Below are 26,944 nucleotides of genomic sequence, written 5' to 3' on the forward strand. Positions count from 1 at the left end.
CCGCTTCCTGAGACACAGCTGCCCTGCTTCGCCCTCCAGCCTCCTGCCTGTCCTGCCTGTCCTGTCCTGTCCTGCGTCCCTCCTGCCATGGCCCAAACCCGTCCCACAGAGCTGGGACCCCTGCCACGCAGAGCTGTGATTCCTGCCCGGCCTCTCTCTGTCCCCTGCGGGGCCTTCTTCACATTCATGGGCAGCACTTTTATGGCCTGAAGAAACCCAACTCCCTCATTGACTCCTCCCTCTGTAACAGGTGACAGAGAGGGAAACTGAGGCCAGAGTGGTTGAGGAAGGTTGCCAGCATCATCCTGGTGGGCAAACGGGAGTGGGACCCAGGATGGTTATCATCCCAGAGCCCAGGTGCCACCCTGCTTTCACTGTCCACCCTGCCCCCCTCCCCCAGGGGCCCCTGACACCCTGTTAAAATGACAGCTGTGGGGCCTCCAGTGTTTCACTGCTTACCCCCAAGTTCTCCCACCCGGGAGGGGGCAAAGAAGGCCATCCTCAGAAGAGGGTGGGCCGCGGGGCTGGCACCTTCTCGTGTGGTGGGGCAGAGTGGAGCAATGTGGGGGCCTCATTGCTTCTGGCCCCAGGGGTGGGGTCTGGAATGCTGGGACTGCTGTCGCCGTTTCTGACGCTGTTCCCCGCCCCTCCCACACCCCCCAGGTCCCCGCTCAAGAGGAGCAAGGTCTAATGTGGGCAGTGGCGTTGTTAGCAGGTGTTCCTTAAAGTGAGGGGTAATCGTTCCGTGGCTTACGTCAGACCCTGGGCCCTGTAAAGAGCTGTCTCCGTAGAGAAGTGCTGGCTGAGTCGGTTTCCTTCTCAACAGCCCGGGCCGTGCAGCTCACAGGGCGGCCCGGTGGTTTGCTCTCTCTTACTGAGGGCCAGCTCTGCCTACCGTATTCTATAAACAGCCTGCCACTTTATTCCCTTATTGTCAGCAGAACGATGGGGGGGGGGGGTAGACCAACATGCTGGTGGTCAGTACCTGGGTGCAGACTGCGCGGTCTGCACCCAGTGCCTTCTCCCTTTGGAGCTGTGGGGGCAGAACGCCAGCCCGACCAGGGGCTCCCGGGCCCGTGCGATTCCTGCAGTCCGGGGAGCCCGCAGGTCTCATGTTCGAGTCCTCCGCTGCAGAATTACTAATGCATGTGCGATCGGAGCGTGATCTAGCTCCCTGGAAAGCTACCCTGTAAGGGAGCAGGCTGGTGAGAGACGGAAAGGGCTGCAGCCTCGCCCGGGCCGCCCTGCCAGGTCAGGGTAGAGTTACTCAGATAAAGGGCAGTGCATCTGAGAACTGCCACACAGCCGCCTCCTCGTGACGCTCGGGCTGGTACTTTTTGTCCTTTTAAAACTGCCTTGCACGCCCATGGCAGCGGGGGCCTGCGGCCCGATGAGGCGCTGGCTCACTCCGGAATAACTGGGGTGGGGGTTACAGGGGGTTGGGGAGGAGTTGCGGTCGGTAACGTGTGAGTACCACCTGTCTCCGTGCCGGTGTGTCACGCCGGAAGCTTGTGGAAGCTGGGCTGTGTGTGTGGACTTAGTAAGCGGCACGTTGAAGGGCCCCGTGGCCCAGGGCCAGGACCGAGGACAAGCTCACGTTGAGGCTCGACTGGCGCTGTCCAGTGCAGGGCTGACGTGGGCCCTCCGCGGCCCTGGTGGCTCCAGTTTGTCCGTTTCATTCATTCAGCCCCTGGCGGTTGCTCTCTGCCACGTGGCTGGTGGACGGAGTGCAAAGAGGGGCTCGGGGGGAGGTCTCAGGTCACAGGGCACAGTTGTTCCTGTTCCTAAGGTGGGGTGGCGGGCCGGGGTGGGGGCATCGCCAGCCCTTTCCGGGAGCTCAGCGAGGCTCTGGGAATTCCCCACCAGCTGCCTGGACTCAGCAGGCTGGTCGGCCGCCAGCGTGCCGTGCCCGTGAGGGCACTGGGCCGGCCTGGGGGTCAGGGAGCCGCGGGGGCCCGCGGGGGAGCAGAGCCCGGGCCTGCAGGCCGCTGTCCGCCCCACGTTCCGGTGTCGGGTCTCAGGCGGCCGGATCCCGTTACCGGCCCAGGACATTCGGTTTCACTGAAGAATACTTTCCTTTATGTCTCCCTGTGGTGCAGACGATTTACATGGATGATGGCGTGTCGTCCTTCATCCAGATCCGAGGCTCCGTCCCGCTGTTCTGGGAGCAGCCAGGGCTGCAGGTAGGTAATAAAACAGTCCGGCACGTGTGTGACTGCTGCCCCCCCCCCCCCCATCTCTTCCGTGCGGCTGTGGTTTGTTCCTTTTAACCATGGGTTTTTCCCGGAGCAGTTTCTGGCCCTTTCCCTCAGCCCAGCTGGATTGAGCTGAGCTGTCCCAGCGCGCGTGCAAGTGCGTGTGTGTGGTGTTTGTATGCAGAAGCACACACAGCGTGTGTAATTTTCTGATCGTGAGCTCACTGTTGACACAACTGAAGTGGGAAGGTCTCTTCTGATAAGTGAACCGCATAGTAGAAAGGGATAGAACTGCCTTGAGTTAGACTCCAAGTTCGTTAGCTTGAGAATGTGGTTAAAGCTGTTTTCTGAGGGTTGGGACTGTCCGGGAGGGCTTTGTGAGGTCCCCGGGGCCGGGGCCGGGGCCGGGCCGGCAGCGGGCTTGGCCTGTGGAGGTGCCTGCTGTGCGGCCACATGAGAGTTGTGCAGAGCTTTCTCATGATTTCTAAAAATACACCTCGCTGCCAAAGCAGGGCTCTGGCCAGCGCCAGAGGTGTCTGACGTTCTGTCTCCTGGGAAGAGTTCGGGTTGGGGGAGTGCTGTGCTGTAAGAACACATTTGTCGTCAATGGAATGGCACTGCCTCATTCAGTGAATGCCTACCGGGGCTGTCACAGCCCAGTGGCCTGGAGATTCCTCAGCCCCAGTCCCCATCTCCCTCCCTGGCCTGAGGGGACAGTGTGCGCTCAGCAGACCTCCCTGCCCCGGCCTCTGGCTCTTTGACTCTTCCTATTGTACTTCCGGCTCAGTGTGACAGCACTCGGGTTGTCAGCTGGTAACTGAAGCAGCTCAGGGCCATCTTCCAGGCTTTGGGGGGTGTTTGACACAGCTGGGTCTTACCTGGCCCTCGACTGGACCCCCTGTCCCCGTAGGTGCTCTGTCCTCGTGTCCGTTGTCACGCTGCCACGGACAGACGTGGTAAGGACGCACATCAGCTCTCAGAGCAAGATGGACAGATGAATGTCGCATTTGGTCTCTGAGCTCTGGGGGTGAGAAAGCTTCCTTAACGTCCGGCTTTCCATTAGAAAGGAATGGCTGAGATGTCTGAAGACAGCTGGTGGCATTACGTGGTGGCAGAGAAGAACACTCCTGAGAATGATTATAACATGGAAAATTCCTCTGGAACGATCTGGAAGTTTCCTTCTGAAACTCCCTGAGCTCTGTATTTAGAATAAACAGCAAAGATCAAATGAGGAGAGTGCAGAAAGAGAGAGGGAGACCATGTTAAGAAATCCACAAATTGGCCTGACTAGGCAGTGGCGCAGTAGATAGAGCGTGGGCTTGGGAACCTGGAGACCCAGGTTCGAAACCCCGAGGTCACCGGTTTGAGTCCAGGTTTACTAGCTTGCGCGCAGAGTCACCAGCTTGAACATGGAATCATAGACGTGACCCCATGGTCACTGGCTTGAGCCCAAAGGTCACTGGCTTGAAGCCCAAGGTCGTTGGCTTGAGCACAACCTGCAACTTTATTCCTGGCTCAGCTGGAGCCCCCTAGTCAAGGCACATACGAGAAGCAATTAATGAACAACTAAGGTGCCACAACTATGAGTTGATGCTTCTCATCTCTTTCTCATCCTGTTTGTCCTTCTCTCTTCCTCTCTCGCTAAAAAAACTAAAAGAAGAAAAAAGAAAAAAAAATCCACAAATTGGGGGGATGGTCATGATAGAGTGTCCTAGAATTTGGGAAGCTCACTCTGAAATTCACCCATTTCACCCAGCCCAGGGGTCGCTGTCCCAGGATCTCTGAGGGCTGGCCGCAGACGCTGAGCCCGAGGCCGTGATCTGGAGTGGCTGCTGCTGTTAGTGGCGTCTTCCCTGGAGGGCGCTCTGTCCTCCTCAGGGTGATGCAGCCCAGAGCAAGTCTGGTTCTAGAGCTTCCTGCTCCTCGGGCCATCGTCAGCCATGTTTCTAGGAGTCCCCACGGTCTGGTCTCCCTCTTCTGAAAGCAAAGCACTCTTTTGTCATTCCCTCTTTAATTCTGGTCGCCAGTTTGACTCCCCCCACCCCCCATGCAGCCTGATCCTGCTGTGGAACCTGGTGGCCCACTTCTCAACAGCGCTGCCACCTTTCAGATCACAACACTGTGCTTCTCCAGAGCCTCCATGGTTCCTTCAAAATGCCTTTCCAAAGGCGGTGTGTTCACGGATCTTATCAAAGACTCGCTAATCTTTGGGTCTGATACCCATGTATGTATGTGTACTCTCTCTGTACCTCCCACCATCAAAGAGAGATTCGGTTGTCTCCAGGGGAGACCAGCAGGGCAGATCTCAGCTGCGTCTGTGGTCTCTTTTACTCAGCTGGATACGTAGTGAGCCTGAAGATCGATTCCGGTTGTCTTTCTCCATCTTGAGCTTTTCGCCTTCCTTCTTCATTTAGGTTATATTAAAAGTGCAGATGATTTTGGATGAATAGCTTGCATTATAAGTTGCAATGTTGCTACCCTGTGGGAAGGGGGTAGGGTGGGAGAATGGGCAGAGGGGGCTATGGAGTAGCGATTTGTGAGTTTTCACAGGAATGGTACCTTCGTTAGAAACGCCTAGATTCTGAGGCCGTTTCTAGCAACCATATATACCTTTGATAATTTCATCCTTACCATGTAAACAGGTTGTACAGTTTATAAATAGCCACATTGAGATTTTATCTTTAAAGCTAATTGCTCTCCTGGTACGGTTAGTTATGCCGTGTTTTTCAACTGCTGATCCGCAGACCAGTCTGCCAGGAATTTCGTGCCAGTCCTCAAACGAGTTAACCACCCTGATGTTGTATGAAGATTACCGACCCAGTGATCTCAGTCGAATTCACTTAGCAGTTTCTCCCTTCACGGTCCCCAAAATAATTCCCCTATTTTGCCTGGTCCCCAAGTGTAAAAAAGGTTGAAAAGCTGTGTTATAGGGCAGTGGTCCCCAACCCCCGGGCCTCAGACCAGTACTGGTCCGCAGAGAAAGAATAAATAACTTACATTATTTCCATTTTATTTATATTTAAATCTGACCGATGTTTTATTTTTAAAAAAAGACCAGATTTCCTCTGTTACATCCGTCTAAGACCACTCTTGACGCTTGTCTTGGTCACGTGGTACATTTATCCATCCCACCCTAAAGGCCGGTCCGTGAAAATATTTTCTGACATTAAACCAGTGCGTGGCCCAAAAAAGGTTGGGGACCACTGTTATAGGGTATATATTTTATACTGTATACATGGTGGAGCAAAAGTCGGTTTACAGTTGTATTCTTGTATTATTTATTAACTGTTGATTGTTTTCCACACAAACAACTGTAAACGGACTTTTGCCCCACCCTGCAGCCCATTGAAGATTTCGTCCCCTTTGTCACTTGAGAAACCTTCCCCCACATAACCTGCACATACAGACAGGTGTCCCACAGAGATGGGGTAGGTCTGCTTTGAGGCTTCCTCTGACTCCGCCCACTGGAGGCTGCAGAGTAGGTGAGACTGTGCTGTCTGCACGGCGCCCCCCCCCCTCGGAGACTGTGTGCTCGGCTCCTGGCTGCGTGGTGTGGTCTGTGCTCCTGTGGGGCTGTCCCTTTCATTGTCCCCAAATGTGAGATGGCTTGTAGAATAATGGCCTCGGGTACGATGAAGGGGTTGGACTGAGGGGAAAAAACACTTACAATGGAAATGAACTGAAGCCAGGTAAGGTTGCTGACGCGTCTTGTCCGTGGGTCCTGCGTGTTCACCCGAAGCTTCCATCACAGAAGCAAGATCACGCACGATTGAGAGCATGGACTTAGACGTGACACAGACCCGGGTTCGAGTTCGAGTTCTGACTCTCCCACGTAGAAACCATATACTTGCGACAAGTCATTTCAAAATAGTGTACGTATCTCAAAAAAAAAAAGTTTTATTTCCCACAAGAAGTCCTTATCTCGGAAAAAGCGGAGAATTCCTTATTTTTGTTAAGCCTTAGTTTTACTCTCTGTAAAGTGGGGTTGACGATACCACCCTCGGGGCTGTGAAGAGGAGTGAAGAGCACAGTGTCGATGGGAATTTAGCAGTCTCTGGGACCCAGACAGGACTGAGAAATGGTGGCCGTTGAGATTAATAACATAAACGAAACATCCGGGAGACAAACGCACACGCTGCATTAGGAGAAGCACGGCTGTGCGTATCCGGAAGGCGGGATGGGAGTTCCCCTGCGTCTTTGTGAGGACAGTGTGAGGTGTAGTGACAGTGTCCTCACGTCTACCAGTACGCAGCACAAGGAGCAGTCTTCTGGGCTGTTCCATCTCCCAGCCCTCTCGACACCCCAGGGCCAGCCGTGTATTTGCCCCATAGATGCTCATTGATGATACGTGGGACGTCAGATACAGCCTTGGGGAAAGAGGGGACAGGGCATGACAGTGGTGTGTGAATAGAGAGGTGGCTCTCGGAGGACCGTGCACCCAGGCTGAGGGGAGGGGTTGGGTTCTGAGCTGGCTTGGGAAGGACAGAGCAGTATCACCAGGAGTCCTAGGCCTGGGGCATGGCGGGAGATGAGACCGGAGAGGCCGGCGAGGGCCAGATGAAGATGGGCTTGAATGTTCTGCTCAAGGAGGTTCTGTTTTCCCCCTGGAGCTGCCAAATGAGTGGTCCCCAAACTTTGCTGCCCATTAGACTCACCTGGGCAACTTTAAAACTCCTGACACCCAGGTTGCATGCCATCCCAATTAAATCACAGTGTTGGGGGGTGGGAGCCAGGCATCAGGACTTTCTGAAGACCCCTAGATGACTGCAGTAATTCGGGAAGGCTTGGGGAGCACTCCGGGGTATGCTGATAAACCAATTTTCTGAGGGCCAGGAAGAAGTTTGGTTCGCAGCATTGGCCCACTACTGTGGCGTAAATATTCCCATCATGGCCGATTTCAGCCACCTACTTGATGTCCCTGAACTTGGAGCTGGGGAGAGATACACCTACAGTGGACATGTGGGCTGGTAGCAGTTGGCCCCAGCTCACACTGGACCACTGCACTGAAGGGCTGCCAGGGTGCGCGACCTGATGAGACACGGGTGTAACAGGTTTTAGTCTGGGAGGAGGAGGCTGAAGGTAAGACACCAGGTGGGGCAGTTGCGGCGATCCAGGTAAGATGCCGGCAGCTTTACCTCGGTGGAGGTGGGGAGGGGCACGTGTGCCGGAGAGCTTTGCCAATGCCCTTTGTGGTTGTGGGCTCTGCTCTCTCAGTGCCGGTGTGGACTCTGGTCTGACTCACGGCCAGCCAGCTGCCCTCGAGACCGGTGCTCAGGGCCAGTGCTCCTCGGTCTGCGGTCTGTGATCCGTAGGGTTGAAGTGACACCTCAGAAATGGAGTGGGTGCCCAAGTGCCGGCGGCCAGGGAGAGGAGATTGGGTGGAGGAGGAGAAGCGAGGCTAAATAAAGCCTCGCAGTCAGTTCCAGCGCGCCGGTGCCAACGGTGGCCTCAGTCCAGCCCCAGGCTGAAGCTCCCTCTCGAGACTCCTGACAGGCCGAGGCCTCGGGACTAGGTGACACCAGAGAGGACCGGTGCGGGTCAGGGTCAGAGTGGGACAGGGCAGGAGGCAGGGTGGGGGGAGGCAGGACGTGAGGCCTAAAGCAGGCAGGCTCAAGGGATGAGGCAGGGACCTCCTGAGAGAGTGTCCCAGTTCCTGTCCACCGTAGGAGGAGCCTGGGGAAGCAGCCGTGGGCTGGCCCGGTCAGTGCCCTGGGACCGTGCAGGTGTGGATGCAGTGCTATCACTGCCCCCCCAACCAGCTGCTCACTTCCTACTGCCTTACCCCCCCCCCCCCAGGCATTTGCAACCTGAGCTAAAAGGGGAGGACGAGGAGGAGGCGATGGAACCAGTGCTCCTCAGACTTCAGTGCGGGGGGAGGGGGTGCCCACGCGCAGACACGTGCACAAGCAGGCAGGAACCACGGGGAGGACTTGTTAAGTCAGAATTCTCCACCCCCCTGCCCCCCCTCGAGATTCTCATTCAGCTGTCTGAGGTGGGGCCCGAGAGTCTGATTTCCAACCCGCACTCTGGGGTCTGCTGAGGCCACAGGTCCGGGGACCACACGCTTTGCGAACTGCTGGGGTCAGGGATCGTGACTGCCCCGGTCATACACTGGGCAGTGCCCTTGACTTCCTAGTGTTCCCAGGGGGGCTTGTGGTCAGCAGAGACTTGGACTGACTGCTGTAGGCGACAGGACATACCCACGACGGTCCTCCTCGCTGGGCACACGGATATTAAAGTTGGACGAGAGAGAAGCTGGAAGCACCAGAAGGCATGTGCTCCCGCCTGGTGGGCTGTGCCCTTTCCAGCTGTGGGGGCTGCTGCTTCCCGCTGTCCTCCCGCCCTGAGTCCCACCGTAGTGGCATCCTGCTCAGGCCCCCTGGTGTTCCCAGCTCGTTGGGGCACAGTGTCCACAGATTGATGTGCACTTGGCATGCAGACTTGTTCAAAACCAGGAAGTGTGTTTCCAGGTGTCTCCTCGGAGATCCCAGTTGTGGGAGGGACATCGTCCAGGGTGCAGAATTCAGGCTCTCCCATCTCTTCCCAGTCTTTCTACTGTCCCCAGGGCCGCCTTGACACTGGTGTCGGTGCTCACCGACTCTGTCCTGGACTGGTTATGTGCTTTGTAATGGGATTCAGATAGCTGTTGTAATGGGAGGCGTTTCAAGCCCAGGGATTGGACATGCCTGAGTCCAGTCATCCATGCCCGAAATCTCTCCTTGTTTAGAAGAAGGGACGTTGGGCTGTGACTCGGCGGGAGACAGTTGGACGTGTCCGGTGATGGGAGCGTCACGGCTAACAGCCAGGCCTCTGAGCCCCGAACCCTTGTCCCCCCCCCCCCTTTACTGCGTCCCCATGGGAACGGTTCTTAAAACAGCCGCAGTGTGTGCCTGAAGCCCGGGGCAGATTTCTGGCGATGCCTGACCGACAGGCAGATGCAGAGCGAGCAGCCCCTTTCCCTGGCTTTCAGTGCCCTTGGGAGTCCTGGAGCGTGGCAGAGAGGAATACAGACCCCGTTTCTGCAGACGCCTTTTTTGTGAATCCAGAAAAAAAAATGGGTGCCGACTGGCCTGGGAGTGCAGGGCAGTGAGCAATCTTCCCGGAGCTGGGCTGGGGGAGGTTTTGGGAGGAAGTGTCTCATTTCCTCAGCCAGGTACTGACAGCCGTCGGGGAGGGGGCGGAATAAACACGGCCACAAACGGAGGCCTTTGGCAGGAGCCGTTCAGCCAGGGTTTCTTCGGACCAGACGGCTTTGTTTGTAGACTCATTGGGACGGACAGCCCCATTCCCAGTCTTCTCAGAAGAGAGAAGATGCTGAGAGGCCCTCTGCTAGACGGATGCCGTCCTCGGGTGTGAAGAGGGACGCGTGTTACCTGCGCTGCCAAGAGCAGCAGTGGGTGCGTTTTTGTAACGACTGCCTCTGATCCTTAGGTGAATCTAATGACGCCGTTTTTACGATGCTCAGTAACCACCCAAACTAAGCATTTCAGAGAAACCTTTTCTCTTGAAATAACACCAGACCTTCAGCCGAGTTGGAAGAGCAGTAGCACGGCTGTGTCCCCCTCAGGGAGTCTCTCCGCCCCTCATTAGTGGTGTCGATGTTGATCACCTGGGCAAGGTGCTGTTCAGTGTCTTCCCTCGCAGTTAGTGTGGTCTCCTTTTCAGTAAGCAGCCTGCGGGAGACCCCCCGAGACCACTCACGTCCCCCACTCCTCACCAGACTCTCCCCTAACAGGATCAACGGATGATTTCTGCTGAGCGGTGATTTACTGTAGTGGCTGTAAAGGGGTGATTTCCACCACTCCTTCCACTTTCATTAGTTGGTGCTGTACTGCCAGGGAGAGCCCTGCCTTCTGCTCTGCCCACCTGCCCATCCGACCACCTGCCAGCCCTCATCTGCGTAGATTCATGAATTCCCACTTTATCTTTTCAGGTTACAATCCAGTACTGTTCTTAAATAGTTCGATGCTCAGACTGTCCCAGGTGTATTCAGAGAGAGCCCTTCCGAGCTGGCTCCAGGAACGACATGTAGCTTTGAGCTTGTTGTTTTAAAATGTCCCGTGTTTAACAGGTGGTTCTAAATACTGAGGCCCCATAGTTTGCAGGTCGTTATAACTCGAGTTCTAGGGGCAGTCAAGGCCCCCGTTGCTGCAGCGAGTCCCAGGACGGCGGTCTCTCTCCTGTTGGCGTAGCTGTGCCTCGTGGTCTTGCCCAGAAGTGTCTCTTCTGTCTGTGGAAGAACTCCAGCAGCGTGGATTGTGCTGCAGCTCGGACCGGGCCTCTGCAGAGCCCGGCTGGGGCTGCGGGACCTGAGCGCAGGGCGTGGCCCTCCTGAGCTGGCAGGGGCCCCAGGGGGGCCAGGTCGGGCTGCCCAAGGCCTGGCCGACAGGGGCCCCAGGCGGGCCGGGTCGGGCTGCCCAAGGCCTGGTCGGCAGGGGCCCCAGGGGGGACCGAGTCGGGCTGCCCAAGGCCCAGCCGGCAGGGGCCCCAGGCGGGTCGGGCTGCCCAAGGCCTGGCTGGCAGGGGCCCCAGGGGGGGCCAGGTCGGGCTGCCCAAGGCCTGGCTGACAGGGGCCTCAGGTGGGCCGGGTCGGGCTGCCCAAGGCCTGGCTGGCAGGGGCTCCAGGGGGGCCAGGTCGGGCTGCCCAAGGCCCGGCCGGCAGGGGCCCCAGGCGGGCCTGGTCGGGCTGCCCAAGGCCCGGCCGGCAGGGGCCCCAGGCGGGCCGGGTCAGGCTGCCCAAGGCCTGGCCGGCAGGGGCCCCAGGGGAGCCGGGTCGGGCTGCCCAAGGCCTGGCTGACAGGGGCCTCAGGTGGGCCGGGTCGGGCTGCCCAAGGCCTGGCTGGCAGGGGCTCCAGGGGGGCCGGGTCGGGCTGCCCAAGGCCCGGCCGGCAGGGGCCCCAGGCGGGCCGGGTCGGGCTGCCCAAGGCCTAGCTGGCAGGGGCCCCAGGGGGGCCGGGCTGGGCCAAGCTGCCCGCAGGCTGGCTGGCACGGAAGTTGGCAGGGCAGGAGTCACTGGTGTCACTTCTCTGTTTCAGGTGGGCTCCCATCATCTGAGACTCAACAGAGGCCTGGAAGCCAACGCCCCTGCGTTCGACAGGTAAGGTCGTTGGACCCTGTCCTCAGCCTGTCGTCCTCAGGGGCCTTCTTCCCGTCAGACGGGGGCACAGGGGGCAGCAGGAGGGGGGGACCACACCCTGCATCTAAATTTCCTCTTTACTTTGGTCCTTTATGCAAAAGGGAGTTTCCAAAATGAGACTTTTTTTTACCTGCTCCCAGGCTTCCCCGAAGCTTCAGCAGTAAACGCTCAGGTAACACTTGGGAGTTCTGTTACTTTGTCAGTTCTTGCTGTCGCGAAGCTTTATCCATCCGTCCTGATGAATAAGGGCTCATCTAAATAATAGGGTGTTTGTAGCTGTTTGTTTTAAAAGTAACATATTCCTGCCCTGGCCGGGTAGCTCAGCTGGTTAGAGCACGGCCCCAATACGCTTAGGTTGTGGGTTTGAGCCCCGGTCGGGGCACGTACAAGAATCAACCGATGAATGTAAGATAGAGTGGAACAAGGTATCGATGTTTCTCCCCCGCCCCCTTTCCTTTCTCTCCAAAAATCAATCAGTCAATATTTTTTTAAGTATTTATATTCTGCAGTTTTAAAGTCACCACATAGAAAGGTATAAAGTGAGACATAGAAGTACCCTAACTCCCACTTTTTACCATTAGTTTTTTATGTGTCATTCTAGAAAAAAATATTTGGCATCCTCATAGTTCATGTTTTAAAATACAAATTGGACCATGACATACTAAGTATTTTGCAACTTGCTTAAGAAAATCTATTGCTAACCTGTACTATTAGTAATTTGAACTTGAAGAGTTAATGAGCTTCCTAAAATACCTGCTTTTTAAAAATCTAAACACTGAGTTTAAAAATTATCTTAGTGAATGTCATAAACTTTCGAAAAGCAATCTTGTGCTTTAATCACCATACCTGCAGCTTAAACTTGGTGGCCATCTCGTTGACCACGAACCGGTCACACTAGCCCAGCTGTGCCCCCCGTGAGCTCGGTGCGGAGAGGGGCTTTTCCTTGCAAGAAATCTAGAACCTATTCGTGAACATGCTGTCGTCCGTCTTTCTCAACACTGTTCACGTGTTCTCCGCACGGTGCACATGGACTCCTCTTAGTTGGCATTGATCTACATTAAGTGCTCTTAGGAAATATCATAGTAAGCGTACAACCAGAAACAAAATTCTTCCTGAGCCGGCTGGAAGGAAAAGGCAAGGGTTATACTGGGCTTGTTTCAGAAACCTTCATGTCTTCATGAGCTTTTTTTTTTTTTTTTAAATTAAAAACTCTTGCACAGACTTAGTTTGAAATTGTGTGTGTGTGCAATGCATGTGTGTGCACACACGCGTTTTCCCTTCCCCACACTCACTTCTTCCCTATGTCTAAGGGTAAACTCAGTCTCTCCTGGGAATCCCTAACCACCTTTCTGAGATCCTGCGTCCTGTTACAGGCCGCTGCTGCTTCAAATTCTGGCTGACAGCAAGTTTCTTTTTTAATGCTTTCTGACCACAAAGCCTGCGCAGAACTGTGCCCTCGCCCACTCCCGGCGGGCGGAGCTCCTGTGTGCCCACAGCTGCTGACCTGCTCGCTCTCTTTGGAGCGCAGTTTGGGAGCGAGGCCACGGGTTTCTCTAACAGACCGCGGTGGGACGCTGTGGGCCCCCCCAACCAAGGAACGGGGCTGTGTCACCCCCCAGAGGGGTGCCCCCAGAACTCGGGGACATCATGGGGTTCTCAAAGAGTTTCTCAGTTCGTTGATGTGTTTGGTCCAGAGTAAATCCCTCCGCCCGCCCCCACACCAAAACGTCTTTACATGGTTAGTTTTGAAGCCTGCAGAGTGCTGGTCATCAGTGCTGTGCCATTTCCCTAGGTTACTACTGTCCCTCTGTCATCTGTCAGCTGTGTCTGGAGGCAGGGGGTGTCTGGAGCAGGCCTCGGCTGTGACTGCTCAGGGAGGGTCTTGTCCTGCAGTGTGGCACGGTTTTGATGGAAGCCCCAGCCCCGCACTAGGCGGAGCCTGGGTCTCACGGAGCAGGACGGCGAAACTGCTCCATCCCCCTCCCTCACTTTGCATGGAGCTGCTTGTGTCTAGACATCAGGGTGGGTCTGTTGGTGCCTCAGTGATGTCCTGAATTTGAGAAGGGTGCTGTCAAATGGAAACCTGACTCCTCAATGTTCTGAAAAACTGCCCGGTTTTCCAAGGAGCTTCCTATAACAGTAACAGGTGGACAGAGAGTGGGGGGAGGACAGACTCAAAGTGACAGAGATACCAAGGCCAGGATGAGTCTTACTCTCGCGACCTCGGTGTGAACTCCAAGACTCTGCCGCTTGGAGCCAGTGAAACGAGTCTTCTCATTTATCAGTGATAAGTGGGTTATTTTATTTTTAAATAAAAAAGAAGGAAAACCAAATTCCCTGTACCAGGCATTGGCATTGTGCTTGTCACTGTCACTCCGTCCTCTTAACCACTCTTTGCAGGAGGGGGATTAGCCGTATGGTACAGACGCAGGAACTAGCTCAGAGGGGTGAGTAATTTGAGCAAGGGTGTTGGGGGCTGGTGACGTGAATAATGAGTGGTACTGTTTCTCTCCCAACCTTGGAATTTGGAACCATCTGAGATGTATATGCGGGCATCAGTCCCTTGGAGATCAGACATGAGCCGTGTTTCTGACAAGTTGAGTCTTGGCTTGGTTCTGGCTTGGATGTGTGGCCATCACGGCCTTCCCCACATTTTACCCCCAACTCAGGGGTGCTCACTCAGGGCCGGGCAGCTCAGACTTCCCGCTGGAGCAGGGCCTGCTCTTTGGTCCATGTGTGGGACCTTCGGCGAGGACATCCCTTCTCTGGGCAGACACACCCAGAGGAGCCCAGAAGGGCCAGGCCAGGAATGTTCCATTTCTCAAGCAGCTTCACCCAGGGCTGCCCACGCCAAGCTCCAGGGGTGCCCGGGCTCCAGGGATGGGCTCCGGGGGTGAGCACAGCCTGCCAGAGGCCCTGATGTCACCGATCCCTTCATCTTCCTCCAGGAGGCGCTGCAGGGAGGGCTGGGCAGCCAGCAGCCTTGTTCTAGGCCAGGGGCAGTCAACCTTTTCATACCTACCGCCCACTTCTGTATCTCTGTTAGTAGTAACATTTTCTAACCGCCTCCTGGTTCCACAGTAATGGTGATCTATAAAGTAGGGAAGTAACTTTACTTTATAAAATTTATAAAGCAGAGTTACGGCAAGTTAAAGCATATAATAATAACTACTTACCAAGTACTTTATGTTGGATTTTTGCTAAGTTTGGTAGAATAAATCTTTATAAAACAACTTACTATAGTTAAATCTATCTTTTTATTTATATTTTGGTTGCTCCGCTACCACCCACCATGAAAGCTGGATCGCCCACTAGTGGGTAGTAAGGACCAGGTTGACCACCACTGTTCTAGGCAAATCAGTCCACACAGGCAGGAGCCCGGAGTAGACGCCCCTTGACCCCTAACCGGTCAGTGTAGGCAGGAGAACCTCAACTGCCCGCCTCACCCGAATGCTGCCCCTCCAAGTCAGAGAGTATTTTTTTTTCTCTAAAAATAGTTCTTTTGAGGCCCTGGCCGTTTGGCTCAGTGGTAGAGCATCGGCCTGGCGTACAGAAGTCCCGGGTTTGATTCCCGGCCAGGGCACACAGGAGAAGCGCCCATCTGCTTCTCCGCCCCTCCCCCTCTCCTTCCTCTCTGTCTCTCTCTTCCCCTCCTGCAGTGAGGCTCCATTGGAGCAAAGATGGCCCAGGCGCTGGGGATGGCTCCTTGGCCTCTGCCCCAGGCGCTAGATTGGCTCTGGTTGCAACAGAGCGACGCCCTGGAGGGGCAGAGCATCGCCCCCTGGTGGACAGAGCGTGGCCCCCTGGTGGGCGTGCCGGGTGGATCCCGGTTGGACGCATGCGGGAGTCTGTCGACTGTCTCTCCCCGTTTCCAGCTTCAGAAAAATACAAAAAAAAAAAAAAAAAAAGTTCTTTTGAGATCATTAACTTTTAAAAATTTTTGTTTATTAAAAAAAATTGTAGAAATGTGGAAAATAATGACATGGTGAAGGGAGAAAAGAATTTTAAATGACATAGAATCCCACCACTTTGAACATCACGCTGTGTTATATAGTCTGGTCTTTTTTCTACGTTTGGGTATAAAGATGGCCCCATTAAATGACAGTTTTTCATCTGCTTTTTTCCTTGCATCTTTTTCCTGTGCTTTTTAAAAACACTACATCTAAACATTTCTACCTTTATTAAAATGGTCAAGTTACTTCTCAAAAGCTAGTGATAAAAGAGATATTAGGGTCCCCCCCCAATATTTCAACGTGTCTTTTTAAAAATGGTCTCTGATAGACAAATAATCTTTCTAAAGACTGAAATTTTGTTGTACCTTCTTGTTTGGGTTAAAACATCATAAAATGCAGCACTTAGATAAAGATTAGACCCTGAGGTTGACGGCTCTCCTACCTGGTTTTCTAGTTTGGAGAGAGCGAGACAGCACCCCGTGACACCGACTCACGCCAGAGACACACACGTCACATTTACAAGGCTCTGTTCATGGCAGGCCTAGTTAGCTGTTCCAGATTTAATAGGGGTGCTTTATAGAAAGTTCCTTCTCTGACGCGCTGGATTCATTCTTGGCCCGAGCCGTTCGTGTGGAGCCTCCTCCTGGGTCTTCGTGCCCTCGGTGGCGGGGCGGGGTGGTCCGTCAGGGTCCCGGTCACCCGGGGTCATTGTGCTGGCCGCTCTGTTGCAGGCACATGGTACTTCTGAAGGAGCAGTACGGAAAGCAAGTGGTCGTCAACCTGCTGGGGAGCAGAGGCGGCGAGGAGGTGCTCAACAGGGCCTTCAAGGTAAACGCGGCCCCTGCCTGCTCTCCCACACGGGGGCGGACGTGGGGTGGGAGCGGGGAGACGAGGGGCCCCTGCTCAGAGGCGGGCTCCCTTGGGGGCTGGAAATGGTAATGGGGATCTCGCCATGTTTGGGGCAGTCATTCCCCGCCAGGGCTCCAGCACTAGGGGATCTGGGCACCTGACGCATGGTTAGTGTTTACGAGCCAAAGCCCTGGAGAATTTGCTCAAAGATGAAACGGAGCATCTCCCGTCTCCAGCTGCATTCCCTCCAGAGCTTTCCACAGGAACCCGAGGGGCTAGGGACACTCAGGCCTTTCCCCACTCACTTGGATGGACCTGCACACGTGCACGCACCCACACTCACCCCCCCACACGCATGTGCACATGTGCACCAATGTTTGGGCTCCGCCCCATGCACCCCTAACCTGCTGGGGACCCTGAGCTCCCACCCTCCTGGGTCTGACTCAGCCGCTGGCTGGCCGCACCTCCGGGCCAGCTCACACAAGCTCCCGCAGGGCTCTTGTGCCGGGTGGCTCTTCAGAACCCCAGATCGTTTAAAGCAAGGAACCCTCCACGATGTCCTCCTGCTGATTCGGACCCTCCAGCCTCATCCCTTGTTGGGGCTGCCCCGAAAGGCTGTTTCCTGGGCCCGGCTGCTCGGGGCTACCTGGGGCCCCCTGTGCAGGGTCAGGGGGGTGTGGCGAGGAGCCCTGGATGGGAGGAAGCAGCTGGAGCAAAGGTCTCCAGTCCCCTTCCCACCCCGGTCTCTCCCTGCCCCCAGAGCTGTACGCATTGTCTGCTACGTGAAAAGCTCCAGCGTGGGCTGTGGGCACTGCCACAGCCCTTGCCCGATCACCCACGGCCCCCACTAAATGGAGAAAGGTCTTCTGGTTGTTCCAAGGTCAAGGAAGCCCCTGGTGGAGAGAGTTTGAAGTCAGACGTCACCTCATGGGCAGTGGTGTTTGCTGCCTTTCTGACCCTTGACCCCTGACCCCTGACCAGTGGCAGCTGACTCCGGCTGGGTGATCATGGATCATTTCACTCTGCTTAGGAAAGCCATGGGCCTGGAGCAGACTTCCTGGTTGCCAGTTTCATTTGGCCAGACCTGCTTTTCCTGTTTGGTGTGTTGCTACTAGCAACAAGATTGAGAAGTCCCTCCCCCACCCATCTTGGCAGCAATGTTGGTAGCTTATTTTAAGGAAGAAGAAACGGAGAAAAAGCAAAAATAAAACAGAACCCAAGAATCTGTTCCCCCTTTATGCCTTGCGTTATGGGGCAAGGATGTCCTTAGCATCCTGTCTGCTGGCTGGCGGTGGGACCTCCTGTGTGGCCGGGGCCAGAGACCCTGGGTCAGGGAGGGCAGGCTGCTGGGCAGCCGGGAGGTGAAAGGCTGACGTGGCACCTGCAGGAGGCCTGCGGGGGGTGTCACACGGAGCCCCTGGCGCCCAGGTCTGTGCACCTGCAGGAGGCCCGCGGGGGGTGTCACACGGAGCCCCGGGCTGCAGGAGGCCTGCGGGGGGGTGTCACACGGAGCCCCGGGCGCCCAGGTCTGTGCACCTGCAGGAGGCCTGCGGGGGGTGTCACACGGAGCCCCGGGCGCCCAGGTCTGTGCACCTGCAGGAGGCCTGCGGGGGGTGTCACACGGAGCCCCTGGCGCCCAGGTCTGTGCACCTGCAGGAGGCCTGCGGGGGGTGTCACACGGAGCCCCGGGCTGCAGGAGGCCTGCGGGGGGGTGTCACACGGAGCCCCGGGCGCCCAGGTCTGTGCACCCGCAGGAGGCCCGCGGGGGGTGTCACACGGAGCCCCGGGTGCCCAGGTCTGTGCACCCGCAGGAGGCCCGCGGGGGGTGTCACACGGAGCCCCGGGTGCCCAGGTCTGTGCACCCGCAGGAGGCCTGCGGGGGGTGTCACACGGAGCCCCGGGTGCCCAGGTCTGTGCACCCGCAGGAGGCCTGCGGGGGGTGTCACACGGAGCCCCGGGCGCCCAGGTCTGTGCACCTGCAGGAGGCCTGCGGGGGGTGTCACACGGAGCCCCGGGCGCCCAGGTCTGTGCACCTGCAGGAGGCCTGCGGGGGGTGTCACACGGAGCCCCGGGCGCCCAGGTCTGTGCACCCGCAGGAGGCCCGCGGGGGGTGTCACATGGAGCCCCGGGTGCCCAGGTCTGTGCACCCGCACGAGGCCCGCGGGGGGTGTCACACGGAGTCCCGGGCGCCCAGGTCTGTGCACCTGCAGGAGGTCTGCGGGGGGTGTCACACGGAGCCCCGGGCGCTCAGGTCTGTGCACCTGCAGGAGGTCTGCGGGGGGTGTCACACGGAGCCCCGGGTGCCCAGGTCTGTGCACCTGCAGGAGGTCTGCGGGGGGTGTCACACGGAGCCCCGGGCGCTCAGGTCTGTGCACCTGCAGGAGGTCTGCGGGGGGTGTCACACGGAGCCCCGGGTGCCCAGGTCTGTGCACCTGCAGGAGGCCTGCGGGGGGTGTCACACGGAGCCCCTGGCGCCCAGGTCTGTGCACCTGCAGGAGGCCTGCGGGGGGTGTCACACGGAGCCCCGGGTGCCCAGGTCTGTGCACCTGCAGGAGGCCTGCGGGGGGTGTCACACGGAGCCCCTGGTGCCCAGGTCTGTGCACCTGCAGGAGGCCTGCGGGGGGTGTCACACGGAGCCCCTGGTGCCCAGGTCTGTGCACCTGCAGGAGGCCTGCGAGGGGTGTCACACGGAGCCCCTGGTGCCCAGGTCTGTGCACCTGCAGGAGGCCCGCGGGGGGTGTCACACGGAATCCCGGGTGCCCAGGTCTGTGCACCTGCAGGAGGCCCGCGGGGGGTGTCACACCGAGCCCCTGGTGCCCAGGTCTGTGCACCTGCAGGAGGCCTGCGGGGGGTGTCACATGGAGCCCCGGGTGCCCAGGTCTGTGCACCTGCAGGAGGCCTGCGGGGGGTGTCACACGGAGCCCCGGGTGCCCAGGTCTGTGCACCTGCAGGAGGTCTGCGGGGGGTGTCACACGGAGCCCCTGGTGCCCAGGTCTGTGCACCTGCAGGAGGTCTGCGGGGGGTGTCACACGGAGCCCCTGGCGCCCAGGTCTGTGCACCTGCAGGAGGCCCGCGGGGGGTGTCACACGGAGCCCCTGGTGCCCAGGTCTGTGCACCTGCAGGAGTCCCGCGGGGGGTGTCACACGGAGCCCCGGGCGCCCAGGTCTGTGCACCTACAGGAGGCCTGCGGGGGGTGTCACACGGAGCCCCGGGTGCCCAGGTCTGTGCACCTGCAGGAGGCCTGCGGGGGGTGTCACACGGAGTCCCGGGTGCCCAGGTCTGTGCACCTACAGGAGGCCTGCGGGGGGTGTCACACGGAGTCCCGGGTGCCCAGGTCTGTGCACCTGCAGGAGGCCTGCGGGGGGTGTCACACGGAGCCCCTGGCGCCCAGGTCTGTGCACCTGCAGGAGGCCCGCGGGGGGTGTCACACGGAGCCCCGGGCTGCAGGAGGCCTGCGGGGGGTGTCACACGGAGCCCCGGGCTGCAGGAGGCCCGCGGGGGGTGTCACACGGAGCCCCCGGCTGCAGGAGGCCCGCGGGGGGTGTCACACGGAGCCCCGGGCTGCAGGAGGCCCGCGGGGGGTGTCACACGGAGCCCCGGGCTGCAGGAGGCCTGCGGGGGGTGTCACACGGAGCCCCGGGCTGCAGGAGGCCCGCGGGGGGTGTCACACGGAGCCCCGGGCTGCAGGAGGCCCGCGGGGGGTGTCACACGGAGCCCCGGGCGCCCAGGTCTGTGCATCCGCACGAGGCCCGCGGGGGTGTCACACGGAGCCCCGGGCTGCAGGAGGCCTGCGGGGGGTGTCACACGGAGCCCCGGGCGCCCAGGTCTGTGCACCCGCACGAGGCCCGCGGGGGGTGTCACACGGAGCCCCGGGCGCCCAGGTCTGTGCACCTGCAGGAGGCCCGCGGGGGGTGTCACACGGAGCCCCGGGCACCCAGGTCTGTGCACCTGCAGGAGGCCTGCGGGGGGTGTCACACGGAGCCCCGGGCACCGAGGTCTGTGCACCTGCAGCCAGCCTCCGGCCAGCGAGCCCGCAGTTACCAGGCTGCAAGAGGACAGGAGGCTTGCACCAGAATGTGGAGCAACAGAGCAGTAATACACTGTTCAGTTCAGCCAACGTCATTCTCATAGTGAGACTTTCTTGATGATGGCGCGCGGGCATTGATTTGCGTCCTGGCCCAGGTGGACAGGTGCTTTGAGTCCTAGGGACCAGACAGCCAGAAGTCCTTCTTTCTAGGCCTTCCAAGTCATTTGACACTCTGGACAAGTCTGACCTGAAGCCGTGGAGGTGGGGGAGGCCTGAGGCCAGGTCCTTGGGAAGGCCCTGGGGCTGGAGAGAGAGCTGAGGAGTAGCCGGGAGGTTCCTCGTGTGGGAGGGCCTCTGCCAGGAGCACCCCCAGGGCCCGCTGGGGCACTGGCTGCTTCAGAGCATGCCCACCTGAAGCTGGGGCTTGTCTGGATGGGGTTGGTTACCAGGCAACCGGGAGCTGGATTATGAGCTCCCAGCAGGCCGCCCTGGCTGCCCTGCCCTGTGCCTCAGGGGCCAGCAGTGGCACCAGGGTATCTGAGGAGCAGAGTGGTCCTTCCCTCCCAGGTGCCCCCGGAGAGCCCTGCAGAAGGGTGATGTTGGAGCGGGGCTGGGGGCTGCCCCGGGAGCCTCCCCCGCCCTGGCTGTCATTTGCCCAAGGCGGCCCTTCTGTCGGCAGGGTGCTCTTGGCGGCTTTGTGGGTGTGCGCCCTGCTGTCCTGTCAGGGTCAGGACTGACGGACCTCGTGGTCCCCCACAAGCTGTGACACTTGAGCCAGGCGTTCTAGGGAGTGATGGGTGCCGGCGCTCAGGTTCCCGCTGGGACCGGGCTTGCTGTCCTTGTCTTCCTTCCGGGGCTCCCTGCCATCCTCACTCTCTGTCCTTGCAGAAGCTGCTCTGGGCTTCTTGCCACGCCGGTGACACGCCTATGATCAACTTTGACTTCCATCAGTTTGCCAAAGGCGGGAAGCTCGAGAAGTTGGAGAACTTGCTGAGACCCCAGCTGAAGCTGCACTGGGATGACTTGGACGTGTTCGCCCGGGGCACGGGTGTGAGTCCACGGTGAGTCTCCGCCCACATCCCAGTGTTCACCGGGGCAGGGGTGTGAGTCCACGGTGAGTCTCCGCCCACATCCCCGTGTTCACCGGGGCGGGGGTGTGAGTCCACGGTGAGTCTCCGCCCACATCCCCGTGTTCACCGGGGCGGGGGTGTGAGTCCACGGTGAGTCTCCGCCCACATCCCCGTGTTCACCGGGGCAGGGGTGTGAGTCCACGGTGAGTCTCCGCCCACATCCCCGTGTTCACCGGGGCGGGGGTGTGAGTCCACGGTGAGTCTCCGCCCACATCCCCGTGTTCACCGGGGCGGGGGTGTGAGTCCACGGTGAGTCTCCGCCCATGTCCCCCGTGTTCACTGGGGAGGGGGTGTGAGTCCACGGTGAGTCCCCGCCCACATCCCAGTGTTCACTGGGGCAGGGGTGTGAGTCCACGGTGAGTCTCCGCCCACATCCCCGTGTTCACTGGGGCGGGGGTGTGAGTCCACGGTGAGTCTCCGCCCACATCCCCGTGTTCACCGGGGCAGGGGTGTGAGTCCATGGTGAGTCTCCGCCCACATCCCCCGTGTTCACTGGGGCAGGGGTGTGAGTGCACAGTGAGTCTCCGCCCATGTCCCCCGTGTTCACCGGGGCAGGGGTGTGAGTCCATGGTGAGTCTCCGCCCACGTCCCCCGTGTTCACTGGGGCAGGGGTGTGAGTGCACAGTGAGTCTCCACCCACGTCCCCGTGTTCACTGGGGCGGGGGTGTGAGTCCACGGTGAGTCTCCGCCCACATCCCCATGTTTGCCTGGGGCAGGGCTGTGAGTCCACGGTGAGTCTCCGCCCACGTCCCCGTGTTCACCAGGGGCGAGGGTGTAAGTGTACAGTGAGTCTCTGCCCACCCATGTCCCTGTGTTTGCCCTCAGCGAGGGTGTAAGTGTACAGTGAGTCTCTGCCCACCCACGTCCCTGTGTTTGCCGGGAGTGGGGTGTCAATCCACGGTGAGTCTCCGCCCACATCCCCATGTTTGCCTGGGGCGGGGGTGTGAGTACACGGTGAGTCTCTGCCCACGTCTTGTGTTCACCAGGGGCAGGGGTGTCAGTCCACGCTGAGTCTCCGCCCACGTCCTCCCGGTCTCCCTGCTAGGCGGGAAAACCACCTTCCTGCCCCTGGTTGTGCTCATAGCTTCCTGGGCACGAGAAAAAGGAAGTCCAGTATCATCATTATCCCCAGAGTCTGTGTTTGCAAATGTGCCCACTTGCTAAAATTTACTTGTGACCCCCAAATCCACACACCCGGCACATTCACAGACAAACTCAGAACGGTAAAAACTTCTACTCACCCGCCTGAGCAGGTGGTGGTGCAGTGAGTAGAGCATTGGCCTGGGATGCAGAGGACTCAGGTTCGAAACCCCGAGGTTACTGACTTGAGCATGGGATCATAGACATGACCCCATGGTCGCTGGCTTCAGCCCAAAGGTTGCTGAGTTGAAGCCCAAGGTTGAGTCCAAGGTCGCTGTCTTGAGCAAGGGGTCACTGGCTCAGCTGGAGCCCCGACACTCCCCCCCATCAAGGCACATATGAGAAAACAATCGATGAACAACTAAGGTACCACAATGAAGAATTGATGCTTCTCATCTTTCTCCCTTCCTGTCTGTCTGTCTGTCTGTCTCTCTCGCTCACTTGCTCTCTCACTAAAAACAAAAAACTCCGAGTCGCCCAGCATGCATGTTCCCGGCAGATTCCGCCCTGGTTCAGCTCAGCTCTCTTGCTGCAAGCAGGTGTCGTTTTTGCCGTTTCTTTAGTGTCAAGTTTTCACATTTGTGTGCATTTTGTTGGCAACGTCACTGTTTAAAATGGCCCCCAAGTATAGTGCTCAGTGCTGTCCTGGGATGCTCAGCACCAGAAGGACTGGTGTCCCTCACAGAGAACGTGTTAGAGAAGTTTCTTAGAGCTGTGAGAGTGCTGTTGGCTGTGACTCCAGTGCTAATGAACAGCGTATGCTAAATAAATGTCTTCAGATAGAAACACACATGAGACAGGACTACATGTTGATTAGCTGATGAGCATGGGTGACCAGAGGCTCGCGGGAACCTAGCCCAGGATTTCCCCAACGGGCCGTGGTTCAGCCTCTGCTCAGGTGCTAGTGGTTCAGCGCACTGAGTGTTCACAACTTTCTAGAACGTGACTACAGTGGATCGTGAGAACCGACTGTGTTTAGAATGACTCTCAGCGGTGCTGGGGTCCATCGGGATGTAAACGGGGTCCTGCAGCGCTACTAGGGAGATGTGAGGGGTACAGGTGTTTTGGCGGGTCTACTGTCAATCGTAGGCCACTGTGCTGCCGCCATTGCCCCTTCAGACAGAACGTGTAACCATTGATTTCTTACTGTTTTCCTCAGTTTTCAGAAAGGCACTTTGCGGATGAACTGTCTCGACTGCCTGGACCGAACCAACACAGTGCAGAGCTTCATTGCCCTCGAGGTCTGTCCCTGTCGCTGCCCCTGGGGGCAGGCGGGCTGAGTGCTTCCCGGGGCAAGATGAGGGTGTCACTCACTGTGGGGAGGAGGGACAGGATGTGCCAGGTACCCGGAGGTTGTCCTGGGGCCTGGCTTGCCCTTGCCCCGTCATAGGCACCGATTCTGTGCATCTCGGACATGGTGGCCCAGGTGCACCTTGGGGAGCAGTAGTCCTGTGTAAGGATCGTTGTGAGCATACTGTTAGGCAGAGGCAGCGTGAGGCTGGGGAGGTGGTTTCCCTGAGCTCTGTATGTCTGAGTGACCTCTCCCAGCTCCCTGCTGGCAGGAGGCCGTGGGGTCCGAGCCTTGGCTTGCTGTCTAGCCCTCTGGTGGTGGGAGCCCGGAGTCAGGAGTAAGGGGGTCAGAGAAGGGCTGGGCAGGGTGATCAAGTTGCGAGCAGTTGTGGTGGGAGCCCCTTTCTCTGTGAGGGTCTCTCGTTCTCTGGAGGGGTGCACGGTGATCCCCGATCTGCTGAATAAGGAGTCCCATGCGATGTGCGGAGGCGGCTGAGGGGAGCGTCTGGGTGAGGAGTCAGTGACACCTGTCCCTTCCTCCTCGCCCAGGTCCTTCACCTGCAGCTCGAGAGCCTGGGGCTGAATTCGAAGCCCATCGCTGACCGCTTCGCGGAGTCCTTCAAAGCCATGTGGTCTCTCAGCGGGCACAGCCTGAGCAAGATGTTCACGGGCAGCCGGGCCCTGGAGGGGAAGGCCAAGGTAGAGGCAGGCCGGGGGCGGGATGGGGCAGCCCCGGGGGCCCCTCTCACAGCCTGTGGCCGGCTCCCGGCAGGTGGGGAAGCTGAAGGACGGGGCCCGGTCCGTGTCTCGCACCATCCAGTCCAACTTCCTTGACGGGGTGAAGCAGGAGGCCATCAAGCTGCTGCTGGTTGGGGACGTCTACTCCGAGGAGTCCGCGGACAAAGCCAGGATGCTCCTGGACAACCCGGCCCTGCTGGGTATGAGGGTGCCCCCTCTGCTGGTGTGGAGGCGTCCAGCTGCCCCGCCACCCAGAGGGGGTGTGGGGTGCTCGCCAGTCCTCCCCCCTCCCCCGTACAGTCCCAGATGGCGGGCAGCAGACGCTCCCCTGAGCTGTGGGGGACACGGAGGGAGCTTCTGAGCTCTGCACTTGGCTGTGACTTTAGCTGGACCTGTTGACTTAAGTGGTTTGCTGGGTGTTTCATTTTCTTTAATGAAATGGTGGGTCACGTGTTGCCACAAGAGGAGACAGGAGAGGCTCAGAAAAAGCAATTTTTTTTCTATTCGCAGGTCCTAGAGGTTGGGCTAAGAGGTAGAGGCAGGGCACACAGGGCCACATGGGAGAACCCCAGGGTGGTCAGGAGGCAGGAGCCAGGGGCCAGGGACACACTTAGGCCGTGGTCTTTATCGGGGTTTCTGTGGGAAGGGCATGGCCCGGTAAACAGTTTAAGGTTGGCCTGTTTGACTAGTTCCAGTGGGCTTTGTGCAGAAGTGGGCTCTGATCGGCTGGGTACCTGTGACTGAGGCAGAAGATTCTTGCTTCCAGGGTGTGCAGGCTGGAGAGAGGAGGCATGCACCTGGATTGGTCAGTTTTAGTCTCCCATGCATGCGCTTGGCCATGATATGGAAATAGCCTAAGTGTCCATCCACGCACAAATGGATAAAGAAGACGTGACATATCTACAGTGGAATACTACTCAGCCGTAGAAAAGGATGGGAGGTTGCCATGCGCAGCGTGGATGAATCTGGAGGGTCATATGCTAGGTGGAGTAAGTCAGATGGAAAAAGACAAAATCTTAATATTTCATTCATATGGAATATAAAATAAACAAATGAAGAACCAAAAAAAGCACAGAAACTCCTAGATACAAGCAAACCAGAGAGAAGGAGGAGGGGGAAATGGGTAAAAGGGGTTAACTGTATGGTGACAAATGGAAACTAGAGTTTTGGTGGTGAGCTCACAGTATATACAGATATCAAATTACAGTGTTGTACACCTGTAACTGAGAAGCTGTAAGCTGGCAAAGTCCTTATAGCCTAAGGTTTAGTTTAAGACTAAGCTCTTCCCCACCCTTTTAATACTAAGATCTTTTCAACCTCCTTCTAATACTAAGATCTTCTCAAAACTAAGCTTTTCCCCACACCCTTGTCTGTCCCATGATGGGGGGGGGGGTGCACTCTGATGAGGAATCCCATTTATGCCTCAGATAAGTGGCTTTGTATCACAGACTTCCTCGTTTGCATATGGTTTAAAGGCTGTAATTTTCTACACTATAAAATAAAGCTGACCGGGGGCTCTCTCTCTCTCTCTCTGTTCCTGCCATCAGCATTACAAGGCCTCCTGATCCCATCCTCTTTTTCTGGGTCAGTCTATTTTCTTAATTCCGCATCCTTTCCCCTCAGGACCTGGAATTACTAGCTGCGCTGGTTCGCGGCAAGTGGCGCCCGAACAGGGACCTGGGTGTGAGAAACCTAAACTAAAGGCAGGTGGCGGAGCTCCCCAAGTGTGCACAGTGAATCAAGTTTCTGGGGAAAGTGTAGTTAGGAGTAATAAATTTTGGGACAGTTAGGATCAAAAGTAAGGGACCTTTTTATAGAAATGTTTCCATATGAGAACGAATCATTGTCTGAAGAGTATCAGGGTGAGCTAGAAGCAGAGGGATGGGAATACGAGAAGACCTTGGGGTCTGAGGATGACTCAGGAGATGGTGAGGGAGACAACGAGGGTGTCGTGACTACGGCTGTCTTAACCGTGGCACCTCCGCTGCCCTCTGCTCCTTCTTCTGCTCAACCCTCTGCTCCTCTGTACCCTTATTGGGCTGCTCCCAGAGTCTCTAGCTCACACCTTGGAGATCCCTGGTCCAACAATCTTCGGATCAGGCTTGAAATCTAGGGGAAACAGCGAATGGCTTTGCATGCTTTCCTGTTGTAAAAAGACAGGACGATGAAGGGAACCTAGTGCGAGAGCATGAACCTCTCTACCTTGTAAAACTGAAAGAATTTAAACTTGCTTGTGCTCAGAATGGGTCTACTGCACCTTTTACACTCGGTTTATTAGATACTATTAGTGCAAAGACTCTTCGCCCAAATGACTGGAAGGCGATTGCTCGTGCCTGTCTCTCCAGGGGTGATTATTTGGTGTGGAAATCAGAATTGTATGCAGGAGCCGTTGAGCAGGGTGAGAGAAACCGGCAACAGCAAGTTGCTGTTACCGCTGATATGTTAACGGGAGGAGGACAGTATGCCCCTATGGCGGCTCAATTAGA

The 26,944-nt window shown here is 57.6% G+C and overlaps 1 protein-coding gene across 1 annotated transcript in view; it reads left to right on the forward strand.

Moving 5' to 3' along the window:
* Positions 1-26,944, forward strand: part of SYNJ2 (synaptojanin 2) — a 99,993-nt gene that overhangs the window by 41,587 nt on the left and 31,462 nt on the right. Inside the window, 7 exon segments of the mRNA XM_066247808.1 lie at positions 2,100-2,183; positions 11,231-11,292; positions 16,016-16,112; positions 21,049-21,221; positions 23,590-23,671; positions 24,270-24,419; positions 24,493-24,658. Of these exon segments, the coding sequence (XP_066103905.1) occupies positions 2,100-2,183; positions 11,231-11,292; positions 16,016-16,112; positions 21,049-21,221; positions 23,590-23,671; positions 24,270-24,419; positions 24,493-24,658 (814 nt within the window).

The sequence above is a fragment of the Saccopteryx bilineata genome, chromosome 12 (assembly GCF_036850765.1).
Source record: "Saccopteryx bilineata isolate mSacBil1 chromosome 12, mSacBil1_pri_phased_curated, whole genome shotgun sequence".
Classification (NCBI taxonomy): domain Eukaryota; kingdom Metazoa; phylum Chordata; class Mammalia; order Chiroptera; family Emballonuridae; genus Saccopteryx; species Saccopteryx bilineata.